This window comes from Phacochoerus africanus, chromosome 10, assembly GCF_016906955.1.
Source record: "Phacochoerus africanus isolate WHEZ1 chromosome 10, ROS_Pafr_v1, whole genome shotgun sequence".
Classification (NCBI taxonomy): Eukaryota; Metazoa; Chordata; class Mammalia; order Artiodactyla; family Suidae; genus Phacochoerus; species Phacochoerus africanus.
Genome location: NC_062553.1, coordinates 84,576,890 through 84,604,207, shown reverse-complemented (window position 1 = coordinate 84,604,207; position 27,318 = coordinate 84,576,890). Strand labels below are relative to the sequence as shown.

Genomic DNA, 27,318 nt, shown 5'->3' with positions numbered 1-27,318 from the left:
TCAAGGTGTTTGCCCTTGGCCTGCCCCCCACAGGAGCACATTTCCCCCAAGTTGGCACCTGGCTTATCTTCTCATCTATTTCTTTCATGTCTCTGCAGAAATGTTACCTCCTCAGTGATACTGACCCTTAAGGGCATCCTACGTAAAATATCACCAACACCATCCTGTACCCCCTCTCTCTTTGACTCTGTAATATTTATCATCTACTTATTACACACACTTGTTTATTTATTCTCTGATATTGTACGAGAGCAGGAACTTTGATTAGTTCACGGCTCTATACCCCCCCCCCTTACAATTCCTGGCAGGGCATACATGCTCAGTAACTATTTATTAAGTATGAATGAATAGCATGTCCTTCAGCTTGTACTTGTGTGATAACTTGATTGATGTTCGTATTAGTCAAAACTGTAAACTCTATTAAGTCGAAGTCTTTATCCATTTTCATTCATTTATTCAGCATATTTGTTGGGTGCCTACCCTATGTCAACAATGTTCTAAGTACTGGATAAAGTTTTGTTTTCATGGACCCTACATTCTAAAAGTCACCAATTTATCACCTATACATGACTTAGTGACTGCTATTTCGTAAAGCGTGGCAGATTTTATTTTGCAAAGAAGATACATGTGTCATCTGTTAAGGTTGAATCGTGTCCCCAGAAAGATATGCTGAAGTCCCAATAACGTGTCCTTATTTGGAAATTGCTGTAGGTATAATGAGTTAAGATGAGGCCAGGCTAGAGTAGGGTGGGCCCTTAATTCAATATGACTGGTGTCCTTGTAAGAAACAGAGAGACAGACAGGGAGAGAATGATCACCATGTGATGACAGAGGCAGAGACTGCAGTTATACATCTGCAAGCCAAGGAACGCCGAGGATTTACGTCCTACTAGAAGCTGAAAGACATGGAAAAGTTTCTCCCCTAGAGCCTCCAAGAGGGCATGACCCTGTGACACCTTGATTTAGGATTTCCAGCCTCCAGAACTATGACTTCTACAAAATTTCTATTGTTTCAAGTCACTCAGTGTGTGGTACTTTGTTACAAAACCCTAATACAACATCCCACATGTTCTTCTTAAAATGTGACCTTGATGCTCATTCCACTAACTAGAAGCAACAATGCCCCCTCTCCTGGAACCTAAGGGAACTTTTATGGCTGCCACAACCAATACAGTGGAAATGTTGCCACATTTCTTCTGAAGCTAGGTCATAAGACTGTCATCACTTCTGCCTTGTTCTCTTGGGATCTTACTCTTGAAATCTACCCATGATGCTATATGGAAATCCAAGCAGTCTATGGGGGAGCCATGCAGAGAAGTACCAAAGTCCCTGGTCCATAGGCTGGCTGAGCTCCCAGCCTGTGAGTAAACATCTGGAAAGTGGACTCTCCAGCTTCTGGTCAAGCCACCCCAGATAGAAACATGAGGAACAAAGATGAACTGTCCTCACTGAGCCCTGACAAATTACATATTCAAGCAATGTAAATCATTAGTTTTGTTTTAAGCCACTAAGTTTGGGGGTGGTTTGTTACACAGCAACAGAAAATTAATGCATATGTGCTTATTAAATATTTATTAAGTAGATTAATAAATGAACTGATACTTCATACTACTACTGTGGCCTAGTAACAAGGTAGATCCTTCAAAAGTGGTCTAGTTTAAACCTGGAACTTATTTATTTCTTATTGTCTAAACAGTCAGATTTTAGGCACTTCAACGAAACAAATTTCATATTCTACTCTCAGCTTCATGGTTTATCTATCTTGCCTCTATCCATTTTACCTCCTCCATTTTCCCTTTCCTACCCTGCTCAACACCAACACACACACACACACCACTCACATATTTATCATTAGAGCTTAAGTTTTGATCTTTGTTAAAAGTATTAAACGTGTGAAAAAGTCTTAGAGCCAATCTTTGGGTAAGGCTTTTTCAAGACAGAAACAGGGAAATACTGTCTCACAACACAAGAAGGCTTGATCAGAAACTTAATTTGGGGAAGAAATATAATTGAAGGATGAAGATGAATTCTGCCCAATTGCAGTGTTAGTCAGTCTCCTGGTATTCACCACAGGGCTAGATTAAAACACTACCTAAAATATTTTGTCCTAGAAATGTGTCATTATGAGATAACTAGAGATTTGGACCAAGATAGATTTAAAAGGATGATTGGGGAAATAAATAAAGAACTAAAAGTGAAGAAGTGAAGGTTGAATAGTGAGCACTAAAATACTGTCAATTAAACTTCAATACAAAGGAATTTAGAAACCTATTCTTGTGGTCGTTGGGTGGGTGAGGGGGAAAGCTGTGAGTGTGTATGTGTGAGAAAGAAATGTTATTCTTTCAGTCTTGGTTTTGCTTTTCATTACTTTTAAAGTAATTAATTGGGGTATTTTTCTGGCAAAAAAGTTGAAATCTTGGAAAATACATACCTTTGTAAGACAATCTAATGAAATTGTATATAATTTCAAACTCAGAGTCTAACATTGTTAAATATTAAATACTTGTATTTATTTTGCCAAATATCCTTCCAAATTTCCAAATATCTATCCAATACATGCAGTTCTAATCCTTGTAATGGCAAGTATGTGTGTGACTTGAAGACACAAATATATATGAGTGCTTTCAGAGCTTCCACTTTCAACTTCTGGAATCAATTCCACTTTCTTATTCAAGTTCTTTGGGCCGCTTTGTTGGCTGTATACCTAGGTCACCAGGCTTTTTTTAACCATACTTTTTGTGGTTAGCATGTTGTGAAATAACCTCCCCTTTTTTCAACAGATAGCTCAGAAGCCTCTCATTGCTCTCCTCAAAATAGTTTATTTCTTAATGTCAGGGATTTTTGTGAAAATGTTAACCCATTTACTTTTGTTTATGTATTGTTTGTTTAAATTAAATGTTTTTTTAAAGTTCTCTGTGTTTAGCATTTCACTCCATTTTTCTTTACTGCTGAATGATTTTCAAGATATTTTTAGAAAAGTATGACAGTTACGGTTCCAGAGCAGTGTATCAGAATGTAAAGAGCTCTGACTTTGGAATCTCACAGACACGATTCACCACAGCTTCACCGCTCCATAGCTTTGAGTCTTGATTAGGTTATTTCCATGTAACCCAAGGTCCAATTTCCCGACCTATAAAGGGGTCAACACTAATATCTATCACTGAGTTCTTACGGAATGTAAGTATGTTTGTGTAAAGTGAGCTTACATAGTATCCAATCCAAAATAGGCATTTAATATGTTAACTATTATTATCATAGCTGATATTATTAGTACTTCTTTTCCTCAACCTACCTCAGTTAAAATCTAAGTGGTGGGCTTTAATAAACAAATGTCTCTCTACCCTCCCTACCAATGAGCAATTAGTCCTTAGAGAATCACATATCAAATTAAATTTTTATTTTCTAGAGGGAAATAAGACATAGTTTGATCAAAAAAAGGTTTTAATTCAGTAAAAGCTGGGATTTACTTTGAGTATAACTTGGTTTCTAAATTAACCAAAAAAGATATAAAGCTCTCAGAGGAAAATAGACAGCAAATAAAAGCAGAAAGAAAGCTAGAGAAATAATACGGGCTTCTCATGGATCTGAGCAAATAGGACCTAAGAGGAAAAGAGAGAAAAAGGCATTCAGATTGTGTGATGCTGCAGAGCAAGTTTCCTGTGAAGACTTTCTCTGCCCCATTCATTCATACGCACATTTACCTATTCACTCACTCTACATCTGTTACAGAGTACACTACGTGCCAACTATTTTCCCAGGAATGGGGAATACACAAGCAAACAAGACAGTAACACTTTCATGGGTACCTGAGAGGGATGCAGTAATGGTGTTTTGAAAATATCTTCCAGAGCTCACATTTGCACTAGCTGTCTGACTGCCTGCGGTAGATTAGAATCTGTAGTCAAAAGAATGAAAAGAGAAAGACTGAGTTAATATTCAATGATTCTCCTTCAAAAATATAATGCTTGGAGTTCCCACTGGGGCTCGGTGGTTAATGAACCCAACTAGCATCCACGAGTACACAGGTTCGATCCCTGGCCTCACTCAGTGGGTTAAGGATCTGGTGTTGCCGTGAGTTGTGGTATAGGTCGCAGACATGACTTGGATCTGATGTTGCTGTGGCTGGGGCAAGGCTGGCAACTGTAGCTCTGATTCGACCCTGAGCCTGCGAACCTCCATGTGCGATGGGTGCAGTCCTAAAAATAAATGCTTTAGATGTGAAAAGAAAGACTATTGGCTTAGAAATTCCATGAAAAAATAACAGTGTATTATTGCAACACATTTATTTTATGCTTGTCGTGTAAAGCCATGTCTACATATGTGTACTGTGATTCAGATCCCATGAACGCCATGTCATTATAAAAGATCCAAGTTTTCTCCTAAAATGAGAAAACAGATGATCTGGCTTCAACAGGTCAGATATTTGGCAAGGAACCATAAAGCACACCTGTGGATGTGAGCTTCTTAGGCATTATTTGTGGAAACTTTTTTTTAAAAAAAGGAACACATTCAGGTGAAAATGAAGAGAAATATAGAAAATCCTTGAAGGTACAGGATAGTATAGATTTGTTACTGTATGACCTCTAGGCTGTTATCTCAGATATCTTATATACTGTGTTCTTTCCAGATGAGCCTCTCAATCAGGCCTGATACATGCAAAGCGTGGGGACTTTCAAAGGAATTACTTTGGTGAATATATTTCATGCTCTTATCTAAGCTGTTTAATATGATTTCATGCTCCTATTACTTATAATAATAAACCTGAGATCTATCCAAAACTTGGAAAAAACTTCAACTTTTATATATGTTATGTCTGATACCTTTTCATTCTGTTGGTTTGTTCATTTATTTATTATTCATTTCTAATTCTCTTCCATCCCCTAGAATGTGTTTAGCTATTCATTACTTTGATAAAAGAACAAATAAACAATGCTTTTCTTACATTAAAAAAAAAGACTATTAGCTTGGGAAATTTGTCTTTCATTTTAGTATTTGAAAAGCCAAACACCGAAGACTTTGCTCATAGCATTCTCTAAGAGTGCAAAGATAGCCCTGAGTTTGAGACAATCATACCATCTCTGAGTTAGTAGGAGGAACTCTAGGGACACAAAAGAAAAAATGGGTTACTCCTCTGGCCCAAAGAATCAAGGAAACAAGAAAAGTAGGGTAGTCTGACATGAGCCTCACTGTTTTCCCTTTTCAAGCTTCAATTTGCCTACAAAACAGGCAATATTACATAGACTGAGGGGAGGGTCAAAGAAAGGGCACCTGCAGAACCCAAGTGAGACCAATTAAATCAGGAAGTATAACTAGGTCCTGACCAAGCCATGCAAGAAAGATAAATTATACCAGCCACAGAGTCCAGCCTTGAGTGTCAGCAGAACATGCTGTGCCCAGGTAGTCCAGCATATCACCTGGAGGCCAGAGAAGGCCAAGGATGGCGCCTGAAGATGTCAGCACTTTCCCACCTTGATAAGGATATTTTAGCTCCATCCATCCTCCTCCTCATCATCACCCCTAACCTCAGGGAAACCAACACTGTCTTAGGAAGACAGCAGAGAAGAGGAGGAGGTTGTATGAAAGGCTCCACATTTTTATCCAAAAGGTGTTAAACACTGCTTAAATAGCCAGTTTTAAATTATTGAACCAGATAAGCTTTACACTGGGTATTAAGTTGGCTTTCCTCCCTTCCACTTAGTTGACAGAGGTGAAATGGAAAGGCCAAATTTGTTACAGAATACATTCAGTAACAATAATTTCTATGCATATCCAAGTTATAATGTAGGTTGACCTTTTGCCCTCACTAAACCAACATTTATCGAATTGCAACCCATGTGTCTGATATTGCATCCCTCCTTCCTACAAAGGAACTTATAATAATGGGCTTTGAAAATATTACCACCTGAGTAGAAATGCAAACGAAATCTAGTCCCTAAAAGGGTAAATGACTTGTCCAAAGTATCAGTGGGTCAGTGGCAGAGTCAGGACTTAACCTTGGCCCCAGCTACCCCTGGCCTCTGCCATTTTCCCTAGAAGAGCTAAGAAGCAGAAAATAGAATTTAAAGACTCTAGTAGGCAGAATTCTGAGCTGGGCTCCTAAAATTTCCATTTGCTGTTGTAGAAGTGTATCTTTGTATAACCCCCTCCTCTTAAACATGGACAGGATCTGTGGATGTGGGATTTCACTCCCATCACTAAGTAACAGAGGATGACAAAAGTAAAAAAAAGAAAAGCGATGCTATCCGGATGAGTTAAAGTTAATCAAATAAAAGCCTTTAAAAGAAGGAATGGGCCCTTCCTTAAGAATCTTCCCCCTGATGGCTTTGAGACAGGAGGGAAGGGAGCAGGGCACAACCAGGAAAAGAAAAACACAGCTAATGAGGACAAAATAAAAACTGGTTAGAACCAAGATGGAGGAAGGTCTGACTTCCAATAGATCTTGAGCCTTTTATATGCTCATGGTAATGCATTAGCATGCTAAATGACACACCCAGAGGTACCATTACAGTTCTGAGGTTGACCATAAAATGTCAAAAAGTGGGTGGTGGCCCAATTCCTGGAAATCCCCACCCCTTTCCCCAAATAGTTGGAATAACCCTCCTACTCATTAGCATATGAAATTACCCAGCCCAAAAAAACTAACCAGCCCAGATTCTGGGGCTGCTCTCACCTAATGAGATGGACCACATTCTGCCTATGGGCTCTCTAAATAAACTTGCTTTTACTTTACCATGGCTCACTCTTGAGTTTCTTTCCTGCATGAAGCCAAGACCTGCTCTTGGCAGCCTGTCCCAGGGACTCGCTGGAGACCTGGGAGGTGACCATCCTCTCACACTCCATTCTCCTGCTACAGCTTTAGAGAAGTGATCCGCCAGGTTGTGAGAGGGCAACATGGCAAGGAACTGATGGCTGGAGCTGAGAGAGGCTCTTGGCTAACAGCTAGAAAGAACATGGGGGCCTCTGTCCTAAACTGCAAAGAACTTAAGTCTATGGACAACCATGTAAACTTGGAAGAAGATCCTAAACTCCAGAAAGGAATGCAGCTGGGCTGACACTTAGATTATGGTGTTCTGAGACCCTAAAGAGAGAAAATTGAGCCACACCTAGACTCCTGACCCAGAGTATTTTGAGGTAGTAAATGTCAATGGGTGTTGTTTTATCTACTAAGTTTGTGGCAATTTGTTACACAGCAGTAGGTAACTAATACAGACATGTATTCCTATTTTTCCCTCAGTGTGTATTAACACCCATATAATCTAACAGGACCCTCTGGGGCCTTTCTATGACAGACCCTTTCACCATATCCTCTGCTTTAGCTCCTCTCTGAAGTGCCTAGATAACTTTATCTCATGCACATTTCCTGAGTTGTTTTACAGATACTAAAACCCCCACCAAATGGAAGATGTTAACTACTTAATGAGATAGCCCCCTGGACCTGCTGGAGCCTAAGGACTGATAATGTTAACCGCTGTTACACTGCCTTGTTACCTCACCATCAACCAATCAGAGAATTGTGGACAAGCCGATCACATACTGTGCAACCCCCCCTCCCTCACCTGGGCTTTAAAAATGCTTTCCTGAACCTCATCAGGGAGTTCCAGTGTTTTTAGCACTAGCTGCTCTGTACTTCTTGCTTGGAACCTGCAATAAACACTGCACTTTTCTTCACCACAACCCGGTGATCACTAGATTGGCTTTATAGAGCATAGGTGAGTGGACCCAAATTTGTTTCAGTAACACCCAGATGTTATCAGTGAGTTTTCCAGGAAGTGTTTTGAGATTTACTCCTAAATGATCCCTATGAGTCACATTTTAATTATATTTGCTAGTAAAACATATTCTGTGATTGCCTATCTGTGTATACCTTCCATACTCAACATTTGCAAAAAAGGTCTTCTGTGTTACAATTTAGAAGACTTGCCTGAGAGGGTAATAGAGTTGTGCCTACTTTCTACAATGGAATGAAACAGGCAAAATGGGAAATGTTATGTGCATAAAATAACTAGTTAGAGTCTTAGGGGGTGGTGACCTAGGAGGTAGGGAGATGACTTTAAAATCTGGTTCAAGTTTAGCTTTACTGAAGATAGTATTTCAAGGTTGAATAAATCAAATATATCAGATTGTGGCCAGTATGAAATTACTGGGTGTAGGTGGAATAAACAAAATATTTTGTTGCTATAGCAAGCCAGATGTATTTTTCTAGATTAGGAATGTGGTAAAGATATTAGCTGACAAAAGCACAGTGATTTCATGTTTGTCCAACAATTCAAAGTAACACTAACTGGTTATCACTACTTATTAAAATAATTTGTCTTCTAGTTCCATCCATCCACAATATAAAAAACAAACTGTTCCAATGTCACTTTATATTTTTAATTAGACACTGACTAAAATAATCTTTATATCAGAAAATATTTACTGAAAATCAACTAATGCTTCGTGAGTGTGAAGCCCAGTGCTAGGTTCTGGAGATAAAGTGATAAAAGCCACAGACCTTGACAAACTCTGACTCTAACGGAGCTCCTTTGATATCTTTTTATATCCTCAGCACTGCGCTAGGTCCTATTACTAGTCAGCCCTAACATTATGCCTTTCTAATAGGTTCATTGCCTAAAGAAAAATTGACTTCATTGAGGAAATGGAAATAAACATTCTTATACTAGTGCTAATTTGGTTGAAACAAATTATCCATGCCATAAAACTTCAGAGAAAGAGAAGTTACAGAGACAAAATAATCCCAAAATCTCATGCAGGAACTCAAGCTGAGCCTGAAATAAAGGTAGAGTTTAGAAAAGCTGAAGAGACACTGTCAAGCAACCTGGCTAAGGAAACCATCCTGAGAGAATACATGGAGATGGGAATGGAGCTTGAACGCATTTAACATGTTTGAGGAACACAAAGAAAATGGGCTTACGTAGAGCAAAAGATGTTTTCTGTTGGCGTAGAGAGAGTGGAAAATAAGAATGTCAGATAACAGTACAGATTTCAGTTATACAGGAAGTATTTTCACTCCAAGTTTTCTCATTTAAAATCTATTTCAAGTTTGTACTAGATGTCATCGTCAGAATCTACTGGTAATCTTAGTGACATGTAGAAGCAAATATAATTCTTCTCTGTGTAACGATATATAGAAAATTTCATATTCTTCATAACTAGTGTAACAAGTCTTGTGCAGTATTTTGAAAAGCAGATTGGAGAAGAGATGAAACACAAAAGACATTTTTATTTAACTTTTTATATACTTGTAATCAGTACTTTGTTATTGGTTTTTTGTTGGTTGAATTTGTTGTGTTGCTTTGGTTTTGGTGTTCACTTTTGTTTTGCTAAGAAACAAGGTGTTCAGAGTACATAAGGTCAAAATATCATTGGATGCCTTGAGAGTTACCTCAGTCAAAAGTATGAGAGGTAATGAAGCTCCAATTTCCTATAAATAAGATACCTTACGGAGTTCCCGTCGTGCCTCAATGGTTAACGAATCCGACTAGGAACCATGAGGTTGCCGGTTCAATCCCTGGCCTTGCTCAGTGGGTTAAGGATCCGGCACTGCCGTGAGCTGTGGTGTGGGTTGCAGACGCGGCTTGGATCCCGCGTTGCTGTGGCCGTGGTGTAGGCCGGTGGCTACGGCTCTAATTTGACCCCTAGCCTGGGAATCTCCATATGTCGTGGGAGCGGCCCAAGAAATGGCAAAAAGACAAAAAAAAAAAAAAGATACCTTACAAGAAAAATACATCAAAATACTGCAGTATAGATCAAGAAATGCAGAATCCCATCAAAATATAAAAGAAGTTACTACAGCTTTGGTAGGGACCAGACCTTTCCCTTTTCAAATCAAAACAAAATTTAATGAGTGTACCACTTTAGCCCAGGATTAATGGGTTGTGAAATCAGAGCCAACTAAAGTGTGTGGATTTGGAGGTTTAGGTTTTTGTAGAGACCATAACACCACCTGTTGCTAGGAAAGAAACTCCTACACATTTGCAAAAGCAGATCTCAAGTCCCAGGCTCAAGACCTGGCCTGAAAGTCACAATAGCATGGAAGTGAATTATTGATATAATCTCAAATTGTCTGAGATGACTAAATTGTCACTTCAGTGGGAAGTGTCTTCTAAACACCAGAGGGGTTATAGGCTAAAGAAATGATGAAGTAAATCAAGCCACAGTATTAATACTTTGTGTTAAGAAACATTTTTTTTTTTAGTAAAGTTTTTGTAATGTTTCCAAAGATTGGCACATTGGAGAATGTAATAAATCAGCTTTGTGATTCTAACAGAAAATACATAATTGATTTTAGGTTTCTGCTTTTTAAGATGAAAGGTACATGACTTTAATTTGGTTCACAGGATTTTATTCCTCATTGAGTGAATATAAAATATCTTCTTATCTCTGGAGCATATCAATAAATTAATTATAAAATCTCTTAAAGGATCTCTATTCCGATTAGCTTAGAAATAATAATAAGCAGTTACACGTCAAATATTTCTAAAAATCTGATAAAATAAGAATTTTAGTAATTTCATTTTTTTTTTTTTTTTTTAGGGCTGCACCCACAGCATATGGAAGTTCCCAGGCTAGGGGTTGAATAGGAGCTACAGCTGCCAGCCTATACCACAGCAACAGTAAGGCAGGATCTGAGCCACATCTTCAACCTACACCACAGCTCACCACAATGCAGGATCCTGGACCCACTGAGCAAGGCCAGGGATCAGACCCATGTCCTCATGGATACTTGGTGGGTTCATTACTGTTGAGCCACGACGAGAACTCCAACTTTTAGTACTTTAAATGAACCACACTTCTGTCTCTTACTATTACAATTTTCTGTGCCTGCACTGGCTTTCCTATGAAAGGGAGAAGAATATACCGCCCCCAAAATATGCCACTTTGGCATACTGATTATTTTGAATTAAAGTTACTTAAGAAACAGCTGGTGTAAGAAGACGCTCTGATCTCCTTTGCCCTCTCGAAAGCAGGAAATAAATCTCCCATGTGAAAATTATCCTCCCTGAGCCAGAGGGCAGAAGGCATCCTTATCACCAGGGATAGGGAAGTCAGGGCAGAGAGGCTTATTTAAACAGAACTTGTAGGAGTTCCCATTGTGGCTTAGAGGTTAACGAATCCGACTAGGAACCACGAGGTTGCGGGTTCGATCTCTGGCCTATGTTCAGTGGGTTAAGGATCTGGTGTTGCCGCGAGTTGTGGTGTGGGTCACAGACGCAGCTCAGATCCTACGTTGCTGTGGCTGTGGCATAGGCCAGCAGTTACCAGCCTGGATTGGACCCCTATCTTGGGAATCTCCATGTGCCGCAGGTGCAGCCATAGAAAAGACAAAAAACAAAAAAACAGAACTCGTTACTTCCTAATTTGCTACCCTTAAGCCCAAACCCCTCTGTCTTGTCAACTCTTCACAAACATAGAGTTTCCTTGTCAAAAAAGTATAAAAGCTGCCTGCTCTGGTCACTTCTTTGAGTCTCATATTTTTATGGGATCTGGTATATACAAAATTAAATTTGTTTTCCTCTGTTAACGTCTTATGTCAACTTAATTATTAGGCCAGCCAAGGAACCTAGAAGGAAAGAAGGGAAAAGTTTTCCTCCCCTACAATACAACTCTGATTGGTTAAGGGAAAAATTCAAAGAACAAAAAGCTGCAGGCCTTTTTTGACAGAGGTGTGAACTGAAGTCTGGCACTTGCCATCTGACTCTACATGGATTGAATTATGAGCCCCTGCAGCTGCTGACCCTCAACACCCCCTGAAAGGAGCTCAGGATGGAGATCAGAAGTGAGGCACTCTGTGCTCTGGGAAAACTGACAGAACAGGTCTTCAGATAGTTAAATATTTTCAGAAGATGTATGAGCCCAATTCTTGCATCTCCTTACATCTGGAAAAGTACTAGAATCCTTCATGGTGACGTCTGCTGCTCGTGACTAGCAGTAACCTTCTGCAAAAATGTGTGCTTGGTTGCATGTACCTCCCCCTTCACCAAAATCATATTTATACTGACCTCCCCCCCAACACCGCTTTGGAGCCATATTTCAGCACTATCTGGAAGGCTGCCTCCAGGACTATAGTCCTCTTTTTTGCCCCAATAAAACTTATTTGGTTGTGCATATTTTTAAGCTACAGAGGGGAGTCTCAGAGATTCAGAGAAAAGGACTCTAACAGGTGCTTTAAATTATTGACAATTTAAATAACTGACTTTTGAGTACAGATTGCTGAGCTGATGTTGTTTAGACAACTATCAATAGACTGATTTCTAGGACTTTTTTTTTTTCCATGATGCAAAAGGCTTCATGAAAGCATTACATAAAACTGATGTGGGAAATTTTATTGTAGTAATTTGTTTGGAACACTGTCTTGTCATAATGTACATTTTCTCAAGATAAGAAATATGACTCTAGATTTGCAAAGCCAACTCAAGGAGGCAGATATTAACACATTCCTGCACCTGTGTAAAAAATTAGGCTAAGTCCAATGAGACTAGCTGTTTGTGTGTGTGTGTGAAAGAGAGCGAGAAAGAAAGATAAGAGTAATTTTTGACATTATTATGATCATCAGATGAGGGAATTGGAAATTGTGGGGAAAATGTGAAAGACATTGAAATGGGCAAAAGAAGATTAAGGGGTATCTCTTGAAAGATCTGATTGTATGGTAGTCTACCCCTTTTATTATCTCTAATTTAGCTATTATACAACTCAGCAAATTATAAAAAACTGATAGCATGTAATCATTTTCCATAGAGGTGCAGATAAATTTTGTCCCACTGAAAAGCAATTGATTTTACTATCACCATCACCACCTCCCCAGCTCCAAGGAAGAACCTATTAGCAAATTCATTTCAGAATTCCTGATTGCCACTGATTTTTGTTTTACATATAACTTATTAATTAAATAAAATGTCTGACACATGTTTATTTTATATTTGTACAAGAGCCATGAATGTTGCCTCTTTTTAAATTTATCTTTTAACATAAACATGTTACAAATTCTTTTTTTTTTGTTATAAATTCTTTTATGTTAAATTTTATTTCAAACTTACTACGAGAGAGGGCTTTCTAAAGGAACTAATTCAAAGATTTCTGACCTGTTAGTGCTATTTTATAGAATTTTTTTTAAAAAGAGTAGTTAGATAAGTCATTGTGAGACTAGACATAGAAGAATATCTGATTAAAGATCACTAAACTCCTTTCAAGACTGGTTAAACGTGTTAGGTCCTCCTATGACTGACAATCAGGGTAGGTGTCCCAGAAGAGGCTCTCAAATCAATTAGCAAAATTGCTTAAGCATTTAATTAGAAATATTAATTACTTTTCAGAAAGGTTAGTAGACTACATTGCTCCAGACTAAATTTAGGAGTGATTTTTTTCACACCACAACCATGTTTAGAAGGATTTGAGATATGCTCCATTTCTAAGTTCATTTATTACAAGAGTTAAGCACTTAAAGCAGTACTGCTTAATAAAGCAAGAGCTTGCCTAGTCAGACATTTGAAATACTTAAAAGGAAAATCAAATATATTAAATTTATTCAATGCAATTTAAAATGTTTCAGAAAATGTAATTAAATTTGTCAACGGGATTTATCGTTCAAGCAAGTTTTATCTATTCCGCTGTATTAAGTGATTATAAATAAAAAGTCCTCTAAAAGATAATTATTTTCATTTTACATAAAATTACTAGATTTGAAATTTTTAAAAGTCAGTAGTAAGTAAAACAAATAAGAAAACTTTAGAAATATTCAAAATATATTTAAAATATCCTACTTTCTAAATATATAATCCTTGCTACAGTCAGAAATCAATTTGGACAGCCAAACTCAAATTGACAGAGTCCAAAGCTGAAGTGCACTGCATAACATAAGTCATGATTATTGATTATTAAAAACTAGATTGAAGAGAAGAGAAAGGATCAGTATTTCTCTTGTATTAGGGGAAGCAGTATTGGTTTTTGAAATTTCTGCCTCAGTTATGTGTATGTTTGTGCATATATATATTGACCATGAAATAAAATTTATTTTTCACTTAGTATATAGTCAGAAAACTTTGAAAATCACTAATATAGATACACCAATACCTCCAAGGAGCTCAAATTCCCTATTCAACGTTCCATCACCATCTCATGAAATATCCTCCCAAACTGAAAAATGATACTGAGGGGCAGAAACTATTTTCCTTTAATTCTTCAACCATTAATACTTCCTTAATCTAGCACTTCAAACAAATGGCTTCCTACTAAACAATCTAAGGCACCATTGTATCTCTTCATTTTTTTTGCTCAATTTATTATTTCCCATTCCTCCTCTAACTCAGTGCAAATCTACTTATCCTGAGAACCCCCTGCCTCCAACCCAAACCTCTTCTTGGAATATCACCAGTAGCCTCCAAGTTGTTGGTCTCCTTTCAATCTTTATCCTGTTGGGGCTCTGAGACATTTGATTCTATTAATCATTCTTTCCTTCTGGTCATTCTTTCCTTCTGGGCATTCATGGTACTATTGCGATCAACTTCCTTGCTCCCCATCTACTCAACTCCTTCTCATCTTCAAGACTATCAAGCTTCACTTCTTTTAAAAAATTTCAGAACTTTCCACAGTACTCTAATTTTTCCTTTCTTCGAAGTATTATAGCTCCTAAATTTTATATCATATTATTTTAGTACATATATATTTATTTCCATTCTTTTCCTTTTCTTTTCTTTTCTTTTTATGGCTGTACCTGCAGCATACGGAAGTTCCTGGGCTAGGAGTCGAATCAGAACTGCAGCTGCTGGCCTACGCCACAGCCACAGCAACACCAGATCCAAGCTGCATCTGTGAACTACACCGCAGCTTGTGGCAATGCCAGATCCTTAACCCTCTGGGTGAGGCCAGGGATCGAACCCACATCCTCATGGACACTATGTCGGGTTCTTAACCCACCAAGCCACAATGGGATCTCCTATTTTCTCATCTCTGTGTGTGTATGACAGAATTTTAAAATATAAAAATAGTTAATTAGGAGTATATGTATTTGAATCACTTTGCTGTACACCAGAAACTAACAAAACATTGTAGGCTTCGTTTCCATACTGTAGTGGTTATCACATTTGCCTCAGTAACACAACATTGTAAATCAACTATACTTCTGTTTAAAAAAAAAAGTTAATTAGGTATAAGCCTCTTATCACTATCTCCTTAGCTGCATATTTCAGTCATATCTTAGAGTGACCTTTTCTTGATGTTGCCCTCATTTGTAGATTTTAAGAGCATTTCCTAGAATGAAAATGTTATCTCTATAATTTAATGTTCTTAAATGTATTGTTTAAATGAATTTCTACTCAACAATCTTCAGAATTAGTTCATACTTCATTTTCTCAGTGAAGCCTTCCCTTAAATCATTCATTACTTCCTCCTAGGGTTCCCAGCACAAACATTTCTCACAAACATGAACCACAGTGCACTGTTCTTATTTGATTAAAGTCTACCTTGTCCATTGGACTGTGGGCTATTTGATGGCAAAAAGATTCTCTTCATTCCTGTGTCATGGGTTTGTAGCACTATACCTGGAACAATAATGGCATAGTGAATTTGAGAGGCTAGCTTTAAATATCTGACCACAGACGGCAAATTATTGTAAAGTGACACTGCAAATCTTGCCAAAGATGCGGGGGTATTAGGAAATCCACTAGAATGATTTGAATTAAAAAAAAAAAGATTTTTTAAAAGCCCTTTGGGAAACTATGATCCATGTCAACTATTGTGACTATAGTTGATAACATTGTATTATAAACTGAAATTTGCTAAACAGACTCACAGACAAGGAGAAGAGACATGTGGTTGCCAGGGGGAGAGGTGAGGGTGTGGGATGGGCAGGGAGTTTGGAGTTAGTAGATGCAAACTACTACATTTAAAATGGATAGGCAATGAGGTATTACTGTACAGCATAGGGAAACATGTCCAGTCTCTTGGGATAGAGCATGATGGGGAATGATAAGAGAAAAAGAATGTATGTATATGTTTGACTAGGTCACTTTGCTGAACAGCAAAAATTGGCACAACATTGCAAATCAACTATAATTTTTTTAAGTGTAAAAAAGAATACGTGAGCTGTAAAATTCTACAAAATCATGAACATTTATCTATGGGAATGGCAGACAACAAACTATATAATCACACACTGATGATCTGAGTGAATACCACATGTCCTGGAGTCAGATTCTATTTTTTGATAAGCTAGCTAGTCATTTAAGTGTGAAATCATAGAGAATGCCTATAGTACATTAGTGCTCACAGATTTAATTGGGAAGATGTCCTTAATAGGGCGAACAATCTATGATGAAGCATTTGGCTGAGGGTTAGGATTTCTTTCAGAATTTAAATAACTCCAAGTAAATCAAACATTAATTTTGTCTTTGACAATCCTTAACTTAAAAATTTTTAAAGGTACTTAATTTTTGATAAATACAATGAAATTTGCCTCAAAAACTATTGCTAGTTAGGTCATCTAACTAAAAGCAATTATTCAAAGAGTTAATATAACTATTTTTGATGAATTTTATCTCACTCCCTGACTTCCACGTTCTATAGTGGGTTGGAGTGGTGGAAACAAAACAGCAATTTCAAATGAAGGAAATGGTTTCCTGATTCAGTTAGGGCCTCTGTTTGTCAGTTTTATCTGTCTCTAGTTGGATCCTATTTTGGTTTTTCCCATCACTGCTAACCTAGAATCCCAAAACTCTCCATTCCATGCTCCTCAAGTTCCCTCGAGAGATTCTTCTTAGGCAGAGTATGTGTGGCAAGCGATTTGAGCAAGAGACATTATTAGAAAGAGAAAAGATTTATTGTAGTTCATGTAACTGAAGGAAGACGTGAACAGGAAACATCTCTGAAAGAACAAGAATCCAGCCAGCTCAAAATATCACTGCCATCAAATGATTCAACTCCAACCACCTCCTGTCCCTATGAATTGTAAAAAGAAATTAATAAACAGAAACCTCAATTAGATAAGAGTTGGGAGATAGGAAGTGGGCACCCTCATGCTCTGTGATAATAGCAGAGCCCAAGAGGAAGAAGAAAGACTCCTCTTTTTTCCTGGCAAGGACTCATGGCCTGTGAAAAGCCATGGCCTCTTTGTTTACTACAGCCCGCCCAACTTCCTCTTCCTCTCTATTAAAGGAGGAAATACTCCTTTTATAAAAGTGCAGGAACTTGCCCATTGCTTGTCATGGCTTCAGGCCCCAAATTACAAGTCTCAGTGACCTGCATTCTCTGAGTCATAAATGACTTCCCGTCACATTTAGTAGATTCATTCTGGCCCCTGCTTCCATGAGCAAGAATATCACAGTGGTTTAAGAACACCAACTTTGCTTTCACTTTCAGTGTCCACAATCTTGACTCTGCTTTGCCTTAGGCAAGTTACTTTGTCTGTTTTCTTATCCATAAAACATGGTTAATAAAAATAACAATATCACAGATTTAACTTGAAAAGCTAATACATATAAAACCCTTAAAGCATTGCCTGACATATACTAAGAGCCATATAAGTTGTTAGCTATTATAAGCATGATTTTATTTGGCCTCTTTTTATGGCATTTAATATATTAATAATAGACTTAAAATCCTTTAATTTCCTGGCTTCTGTGATACTGTTCCCTTAAAGTTCTTCTCCTTCTCAGTCATCTTTTCAACTTCCTCTTCCATTACCTGACTCTTAAATACTGACTTGCTGCAGAGTTATTCTGGATTCTCTTCTGTTTTCATTTGATACACTGTCCTTGAGAAATTGTACCCACTCCTACAGTCCCAAGTACCAACTGTACCCTTATAATTAACAATCTCTGAGCTCCCTCTCAATCCCTCCCATTCTTATCCCCCCACTCCATCTGTCTGTCATTCATCCAACAAATACTCATTGACAGTTATTCTGTGCCCTCGGCATCATGCCAAGCACTCTGACCCAGATTCCTTACAGAGCTCCAGAGCCACATAACCTATTTGACCTCTCTTGATGTCTCTCAAAGGCACTTCAAACTCAAGATATCCGGAACTCCCTAATCTTCCAACAAGTTCCTCATTCTGTATTCCCTGACCCAGAGACAGCATTATCCTTTACCAGGGTACCCAATCCAGAGTCTGAAGAGTTACACCTAGCTCTCCATCACTATCCTCCTTGCTTCTAATCAGTTGCTAAATTCTACCTCTTGGAGTTCCCGCCGTGGCTCAGTGGTTAACGAATCCAACTAGGAACTATGAGGTTGTGGGCTCTATCCCTGGCCTCACTCAGTGGGTTAAGGATCCGGCATTGCCGAGAGCTGTGGTGTAGGTTGCAGACGCGGCTCGGATCCCGCATTGCTGTGGCTCTGGCGTAGGCCGGTGGCTACAGCTCTGATTAGACCCCTAGCCTGGGAACCTCCATATGCTGCGGGAAGCGGCCCTAGAAAAGGCAAAAAGACCAAAAATAAATTAATTAATTAATTAATTAATTCTACCTCTTAAATATTTCTTTCTGTTGTATGGTGGTTGTGTGCCCAAGCTCTGAGGCCAAATCACACTTTCTGACTACATAACATTTTTCTTCTCTGTAAAATGGGGATGGAATCTATTTCATACAGACATAGTAAGCATTAAATGCAACAATCCATGTACAATGCATAGCGTTGCGCCTAGCACATAAAAAGCACTCAGTAAATAAAGATTAGTTTATTAACATCATCCTTATTTGCATTATATTTGTTGAAATCTGTTCTTTCTTGGCTAGCAGCCTAACTGGCTGGTCATGGCATCCTACCTGGTTTCCTTATGTCTTATCTTGTGCCTCATCAGCCCTTTCTTCATACCACTGCCCCACACAGTGTCTGATCTAAAACACATTAGCATAAAATAGAAATGCAGTGAACTATGAAGTGAACAGTTCATGGTATCTGAGTTCATCACATATGGAGCAGAAAGGTCTACCCAGATTGGATCTAACTGAAAATTAGTATCAGGTCAAGGACTCGTTATCAACTTTCAGACAGAAATCACATTTTCAAAATATTGGCAAACCTCCTCCACAGCAAATACTATTCATACTCATTAAGTTTGGCCAAAGTAAGTGGTTAAGACCATTTATTACAAGACTATAGTTCCTGACTCTTTGTTGATTATCCAAAACATAAAGGAGATGAATATTTACAACTGTCTTCAATACCAAGGAAGTCCACTAAGAAGAAAAACAAAGTACTACTGAATTTTTGATAAGCATTTTTAAAACTCTAAATTGTCAATAAACTAAAGAACTTTAATCAACCTTTTTATCATGCCCTGAAAAAAAAATTGCATGAAGAAGCATTTTCTCTATTATTTTAACCACATTTTTAATCAAACACACAAAATTAGTATTTTTCACTCTTTAAACAAACAAGGCAATGCTATTCTCTTGATCATCACCTCAAAAGATGCAGAGGAAAAAAATATTCAGAACACCTCATTTTTGCAGTTGAGTCTGCTCTGCTTTTAAAAGATTCTGCAGCAAACCAAACCTTATGGGATAACTAATGTCTTCATTACTGCTTTCTTTGAAGTAATTTCATCTGTCATATAATCCCATCTTGAGATATATTATTAAAAAGTTATAAAAGATAGAGATTGGAAGATCCAGATTAGTTCCTTCACAGATGAAACCACAAAATCAATGAAGCAGCATTATTCATACAGAGATAAAATGAAATGTGCAACTTTCGCTGATATTATACCAAAAATAAAAAAGTTAAAAGGCAAAGTTTCCATATCATCACACAAGTCCTGGTCACAATTTATGTCATTGTATGCATGCATTTGAAGAGTTGAGAAGGAAACTTGTTCAGAGAATATTTTAAATGGCTGAAGGCTAGAGACAATTCTAAAAACAAAGGTATGTTTCAAATTCTGTCTCTATTCAAAATACTAAGAATCTTATTTCAAAAGAAATATTTGTTAGTAAGTAATGCTTCAATTATGTCTAAAACATTTGGAACCTAAATTTATGCCTTCTTTATCTCTGTCTAGAATTTTTAAAGTGCACCAATCTAAAAAAGTGTTTATGTTTATTTATTTATTTATTTTTGTATGGCAGACAGGCTTTTAGCACATATGAAAACGACTGGTATTTAACTCAAAATAAGTTTTAACAATAAATATAACTAATAATATATTTAACTTTTAGACTCACGACAGCAGTTCCCACAGGTGGCAACAGGAGAAATACAAGCATAATGTGACAAAATAAATATACATGAATTCATTCCTATTTCCTCTATAGAATTTGATGAGATTAACAATCTCCTATAAAGCTAATTAAATCTACTGATGAAACTTTCTGAAAGACTATATGAATTGTTCTGAATCTTTCAATTTTGGCCTACATCTATTATGTTCTTTCGAAAATATTTAGCAATAATCAAAATTTTCATCTAAATGAGAAAAGAAACCTGAAAGAAGCAGTAGTTTTTAACTTGATGTATCAAGACTCTTTCAAGAGTATGCCCAATCTCTAGAGCTAAATTCAATGGCATGATCTCAAGAGCAGCTTCTTAGTCAGTCAATTTTCAAACCAAACATGATTGTACTGCCAATATATTGCTGTTGTGTTTTGACAGATGGCTGTGATAATATATTACTCCATTTAGTTAAACAGGCCCTATTCACCAAGGCATCTAACACTTCCTTTTGTATCATTCACCAACATTCCTTCCTTAGCGTGAATTTTGCTTTTCTTCACATTCTGTGCAATAGTTGCTTGAGAACTAACATCAAATCTTCAACACCATCATAACTGTCCCTACATTTTAATATCTTATACAAGGGCAGGGGGGTAGTCGAAATTACAGGGAATATGCAATATGGCAGGTCTTGGTTAGAATCCCAAGATCACTTACTTGATCCATGACCTTGGGAAAATTACTCACCTTGAGTCTGTTTCATTATCAGTAAAATAAGAAGAATAATACTTCATTTGCAAATTTTTTAATAAAAATTAAATGTAGTATAAAGTACCCCATTGCCACGAAATAATAAATACAAAGGCTTACATTAGAGCAATAAATTCTCATTCTATCTTCCTGCACAACAAGGCCACACTTTGTATTACTCTTTTAACAATGTTAACAAGGTCTCCATGAATTATTAATTTCATCCCTGCTGTCCATAGTTATCACTGATCTATTTCCCACTTCTGTTGTTTTCATTCTTACATAGGTGACCCTGTGAGAACTGGAGTCAGCTCCAAAATTTCTATATAAGAAGAAATCACGAGAAACAATCTGGTAAGGAGACATTCAAAAACTGTCTTAAAAGCTGAATTTGCATAAGGATGCTGGTTTATTTCCAGTAAAAAGAGGGGAATGCATTAATGTTTTGCTTACAAAGTAAGCACATATATTTTTTATACGTGGTGCATGTTTTGGGAATTTTCAGGAGGCTGATGGAGACACAGAGGATCTTAAAAATCCCTCTTCTTCTTTTGTGTCCAGCCATCATTTAGCCCATCATTAAACATTATCCTCCATGATACTTTTCAAAATTGTATTCTTAGATCACATTACTACTATACCTAGAATACTCTTCCTTTCTCATAACCTATTTATTCCTCCATGTCTATCCTAAGAAATATTAAAAGTTACAAACTGCTCATTACGCATTACCTAATTTTAACCAAAACTTTAGTCGAGAAAACTGCAATATATGGGCTAGTGCTGGAGCTAGACAGCCTGTGTTCAAGCAGGTGTGTGACCTTGGGCAAGTTTCTAATCCTCTCTATGGGTCAGCTTCATCATCTATAAAATGAGGATAACAGTAGTAATCTACTCCATAAAATTGTGGGAAGGACTAAATAATAGTTAATGACTACAGTCATTAACTGTAAAGTTTGGCATGAAGTTAGCAATACATAAAGTTTAGCTATTACTATTGCTAAGTTAAAATGGCACCATCCGGAGCTCCCGCCGTAGCACAGTGCGTTAAGAATCCGACTGGAGCAGCTTGGGTTGATGCAGAGGGACGGATTCAATCCCCAGCCTGGTATAGTGGGTTAAAGGATTCAGCTTTGTCACAGCTGTGGCAAAGGGCACAGCTGCAGCTCGGACTCAATTGCTGGTGAAGGAACTCCCATATGCGACGGATGTGGCCATTAAAAAAAAAGTACCATTTTATATATACAGCATTCATAAAGGCACTTATCTAAAAGTAACAGACTCATAATCAGTTCCTCTGGATATTTGGTAATTAAGCCCCACTGAGTGATGCCCAAAATACATTTTCTTCCATTTTGATCTATAGCAATGAATTTTTAATTCATTCTACATTTATTTATTGAGTACTTACTATGCGCCACTTTGCCAAGAGCTGAGAATAAAATGGTGAATAAAAAGATACCTCCCCTGGTGATGCTTACATACACTGGGGGAGAGCAAGAGCTCTCCCATAATCATAAAACAAATAGAAAACATTAACTATGAAAAATGTAGCAAGGTGAGGTACATGTTGCTGTAAGAAGGCCAATTTGCCAAAAATCAATTTGCAGAAAGCCAATTTGCCAAAAGTCAATTTTCTAAATGACTGATTCACTGAATTCCCTAACAGACAATTCACTGAAACCTAGTTCACCAAAAACCAATTTCTAGAAAATCAATTTGATGAAAAAGAGTCTGCCAAGTCATCATTTCATCAAATGACCAATTTACTGAATTACTGCGGATTTTTTTTAGGTCTCATTTCACAGAAGTTTCAATGCAGTCCTTTCATGACAGCTCTTCAAAACCCAAATTTGATGGCCCGTCTGGGCTGAATATCAATCTCGTGTTTTCACATTTCAGATGCCAAGTCCTTCTCTAAAGCCCAGCGATCCAGTACTCCAATGTAAGCAAATGGTGTGCTTCTCCTTAAATGAAGTTTACTGTTCTTAGCCTCTTTGAGAAAGATTGCTAAAAGCACCAACCTTGACCAGGGTGATGAACCGGCCTCCTAGAAGGTGGCTTTTGCCACATTTGTTTTTAGGAAACTGGTCATTCATGGACCTGACTCTTAACTGTTTTTCAGTGAAATTACCTAAGTCCATGGTATGGAACTGGGGAATTTGGCTTTGTCAAACAGGTGAGAGAAGGCTTCGTTGAAGAAAAAATTAACTGAACTAAGGTCAGTAGGATATATTAAAAAAAAAAAGCAAAAAGGGGAGAAAGTAATGGGGAAAGCTTATGCAAAAACTATTTGAAAGGAGGAAGCTCTAAAATTAGAAGAGTTTGCAAAATAGCCAGTGTGGGTGGAATACAAAGAACATGGGAAGCATATTGTGAACTGAGGCTACAAATACAGTTGGGAGATAGACCATGTTGTGCCTCATAGACCATAATAAAGACTTCTGTTCTCATTTTAGGAATGGGGAGCTTTATTATATTTTAAGGAGAAGAAGGACATGATCAGATTTGCATTTCGAAAGATTATTTTGCAAGTGGTGTGGAGACCATATTTTAAGAGTGTGCTGGTACAGCCATTTTCTAGTCTGGAAATTTATTACTGCAATAGTTCAGAAGAGAGAAGATAGTACTTAGACTAGGGGATGCAGAAAAAGTAGAGCAAAGTAAATTACAGAATTACTTAGGAGATAAAAACAACAGAATTTGTTATGGGATATTTTCTATGGAGGTGAAGAAGAGGAAGTTTTAGGAAACTGTCTTGGACAACTTTTAGATTTCTGGTTTGCCTAGCAAGATGGTAGTGCTTTTCCTGAGAGAGAGAAAACTAGAAGACCTGATTTGTGTAATATTCTTTCTCAGTGTGTCGCTAGTATTTATATATTTTATTTATTTATTAGAACATCTTCTTTCAAATTTTGAGTTATTAAGAAATGAAATGAGGCATTCTCATTGTGGCTCAGCAGTTAATGAATCCGACTAGCATCCATGAGGACACAGGTTCCATCCCTGGCCTCGCTCAGTGGGTTAAGGATCCAGCATTGCTGTGAGCTGTGGTGTAGGTCACAGATGCAACTTGGATTTCAGGTTGCTGTGGCTCTGGCGTAGGCTGGTGGCTAGAGCTCCAACTGGACCCCTAGCCTAGGAACCTCCATATGCCATGGGTGCAGCCCTAAAAAGACAAAAGAAAAAAAATGAAATGTGAGTTTGAGTTTGCTTAAATGCACGTTTAGTTGTATACAATCTAGTGCCTCATATGAATGGTATTTGGTAAACCATAAGTTTTTTTTGGCTGAGCCCACAGTATACAAAAGTTCCTGGGCCAGGGATCAAACCTGAGCCACAGCAGTTACAATGCCAAATCCTTAACCACTAAGCTACCAAGGAACTCCCAATTGTAATATTTTGGTCCCGTTTCCCATCACTACTAGATATGATGCAACTAACTTAGCCTATCTGTTCCCCAATTTTTTCAGCCTTAAAATGAAAATAATGCCAGTGCCTGCCCGGGAAGACACTAGCTAACAGTATTCCTATAATCCATTCTCTCCCTTTATTAAATGGAGGCCCCCAGAAAAGAAGGAAATTGACCTAGTTATATCTCCTTATGAACATGTTAGTGACAAACCTTCTGGCAAACTTGGAGCAAAGCTAATTATGGCAATCATCATTTCAACCAATGATGCCAGTGAGATTTCTGATTCTTGTCTGATTCAATAATGAAATATTTTATGTTAAGATTACTACCCCAGAGGACACTAGTAAGGATTAAATAAGTCAATGCTTGTGAAAATGCAGTGCTTAACTCATAGCGTGCACTCATTAAGTTCACTATTAATAATATATTATTATGATGCCAAGAAATAGTAAGAGCTATCGTTTGTAAGGTGACTATTATGTGACAGGCACTTAAGCTAAGTGTCTTCCATGGATTATCCTGTTTAATCATCATATAAGCCTAAAGCTTGGAGATTAGTTTTCCAAGTCATATAGCTAGTAAATTGTGGCACTAGGCTTTAAACCCAGGCAGTCTAACATGCTGGTTGATCTCTTGTCCCTAATTCCAAGTAACACTGCCTTCCTACATGAACCTGTCTCTGAAAGCCCACTGGAATATCCATCCAGGTGCTATTTTAGTATGATGAAAGCATAATTTATTAACCAGCACCAAAATGGTCTTAAAATGTTAATGTAGTTTCTAAATATATGTGACTGCCACCCAGGGAGTTACTAGTCAGGAGAAGTAAAAATCGAGAAACTATGTATTATCTTTACTCCATTTCTCAAAATGTAATGACCTTTTAATATTCCACTGAGATAACACCCCTGTGCTCCCCCCACCCCACCTCAAAAGAGGCATAGACTGGTCAATTCTGAAAGAATAAAATAAAACTGGAGTTTTAGGAAAATTAGGAAGAGATTTGGTGAGTTTCTTTTTCTCTCTGTGCTCAAATTATACAAGCTATTTTATCTCCTTATTGCTATCTTGTAAACAATAAGAGGTAAGCAAAGCAAAATTTGAAGAGATACAACTCTATTAACTTTGCTAATAGCAATAATTAACATATGTGACTAAAATATTATTTTGGAGGTATTAGTATTGATTTGATTTGAAATTATATTTAGAAATGGAATAGGCATTCCACAGCCTCTATTACACAAATGATAGTTATAAACTATGGGTACTCAGTTTAGTCTCAATCCATTTTATTCATTAAGAACATTCTTTTTTTATAGAACATCTGTAGGTTGGATATTAAGTTATATTTCCATGGATTTTTACAACCCACACAATACTGAGAATAAAATAATTAAATAACAGTGTACCTGACACTGACACAGGAAAGTGGATTATCTAATAATGTTATCCAGTGTGGCCATATTCCTGTCCACTGTGGTTGTTTTCAGTCTAGATATCAAATAGGAAGCAATTTTTCCTGCCAAAGGAGGTAGACCACAGCCTTGCATAAAACAGGCCATGGCAAAGAGAGCAAGGTGCACAGCAGTCATATGAGGAAAAGACCATATTTAAAGTAAGCTCTAAGAATTGCAGATGCATAGGTTAAAAAAAAATCTGCAAGTAGTAATAAAAGTTTTGATACAAAAAAGTCACTATTCCATAGAAGATTTGAATGGAACCCTCCAAAGGAAGATCTGGAGGACTTGAAAGAAAATAAGTCTTAGATTGGACCAGAACAGGTAAGAATGCTTACTAAGAAGGAAATTGAAATTGATATCAGTATCCCATTCATGAAGAATTCATATTTAACTTTACATACCTTATTCAAGTCAACTGTTTCTGAAAATGCAAGAGATCCTAGTAGGAAAATTTTCTTTCCCTAAGTGTTATTGGAGATACCACAACTGAGAGTACCTGTTGGGAGAGGCAATCTGCCACGGACAGTTAGCATCCTGCACATTTTTGCAGGGTGTGCCAAGAATGCAAAGCTCTGACCACCCTCTGCCCAAGCCATTTCTCAAAGTTGTGTTTGCAGAGAGCAATGTTGGGAGATAAGGTAATGCACTCATCCCAAATAAAGAGCAGGCTTGCTTACTGCTTACTATAAAAACAGTGGATTCCCAAGTTCAGTTACAACTGACTGCATGTGCGGGCTCCCAGATAGGCCCTCTGTGTGTCCCTACGTGAATGCAGGGCAAGGGGAACCAAGGCAAACATACCAAGGCTCATGCAGTGATGAAAGAATAACAGGCTAACTTACTAGCCTGTAAGCATGGTAAAATCAAATCTCAGAACCTCCAAACCCTGCATGACCTTATAATAAAGACTCCAGGGCCCAAAATAACTTATTGTGTCTGGGTTTGGGAGTTTATTTATTTTCATTTTTAAAAATTTTATCTACATATAATTGATTTAGATGTGTTTATTGTTTTAGAGAAGTTTTAGGTTTAGAGAAAAATTCTCAAGAAACTTCAAAGGATTTTCATATTCTTCCATGCAATTTTACCCTATTATTAGTAATTTACATTAGTGTGGTACATTTGTTACAATTGATGAAACAATATTGATACACAAGGGGCTTCCTCTTGTCCTACATTTTGTGGGTTTAATAACTGCATAAAGTTGTGTGTCCATTATTATAGTATCATATAAAATAGTTTTACTGCTATAAAAATTCCCTGTGCTCTACCTATTCATTCCTTCTTCCTCCTAACCCCTGGAAACCACTGATTTTTTTTTCACTCTCTCTTTAGTTTTGCCTTTTCCACAATGTCGTATAGTGGGGATCATAAAATATGTAGCCTTTTCAGACTCACTTCTTTCACCTAGCAATATGTATTTTTCTCCATGTCTTTCCATGACTTGATAGCTTCTTTCTTTTTAATTTCATCCCTTTGTGATCAGATATTTGTACGACATCTCATTAAAACTACTGAGACTTAATGTGTTGTCTAACATCAT

General features: G+C 37.4%; 1 protein-coding gene across 1 annotated transcript in view; it reads right to left on the bottom strand.

The window, feature by feature from the left end:
- Positions 1-3,445: 3,445 nt before the first annotated feature.
- The window catches only part of LOC125137459 (late cornified envelope-like proline-rich protein 1), a 44,819-nt gene continuing 20,946 nt past the window's right edge, over positions 3,446-27,318 (bottom strand). The window contains exons 4-5 of the mRNA XM_047798135.1: positions 3,807-3,895; positions 3,446-3,599 (exon numbers count right to left, since the gene is read on the bottom strand). Of these exons, the coding sequence (XP_047654091.1) occupies positions 3,863-3,895 (33 nt within the window). The 3' untranslated portion in view covers positions 3,446-3,599; positions 3,807-3,862. The remainder of the gene's footprint in view (positions 3,600-3,806; positions 3,896-27,318) is intronic.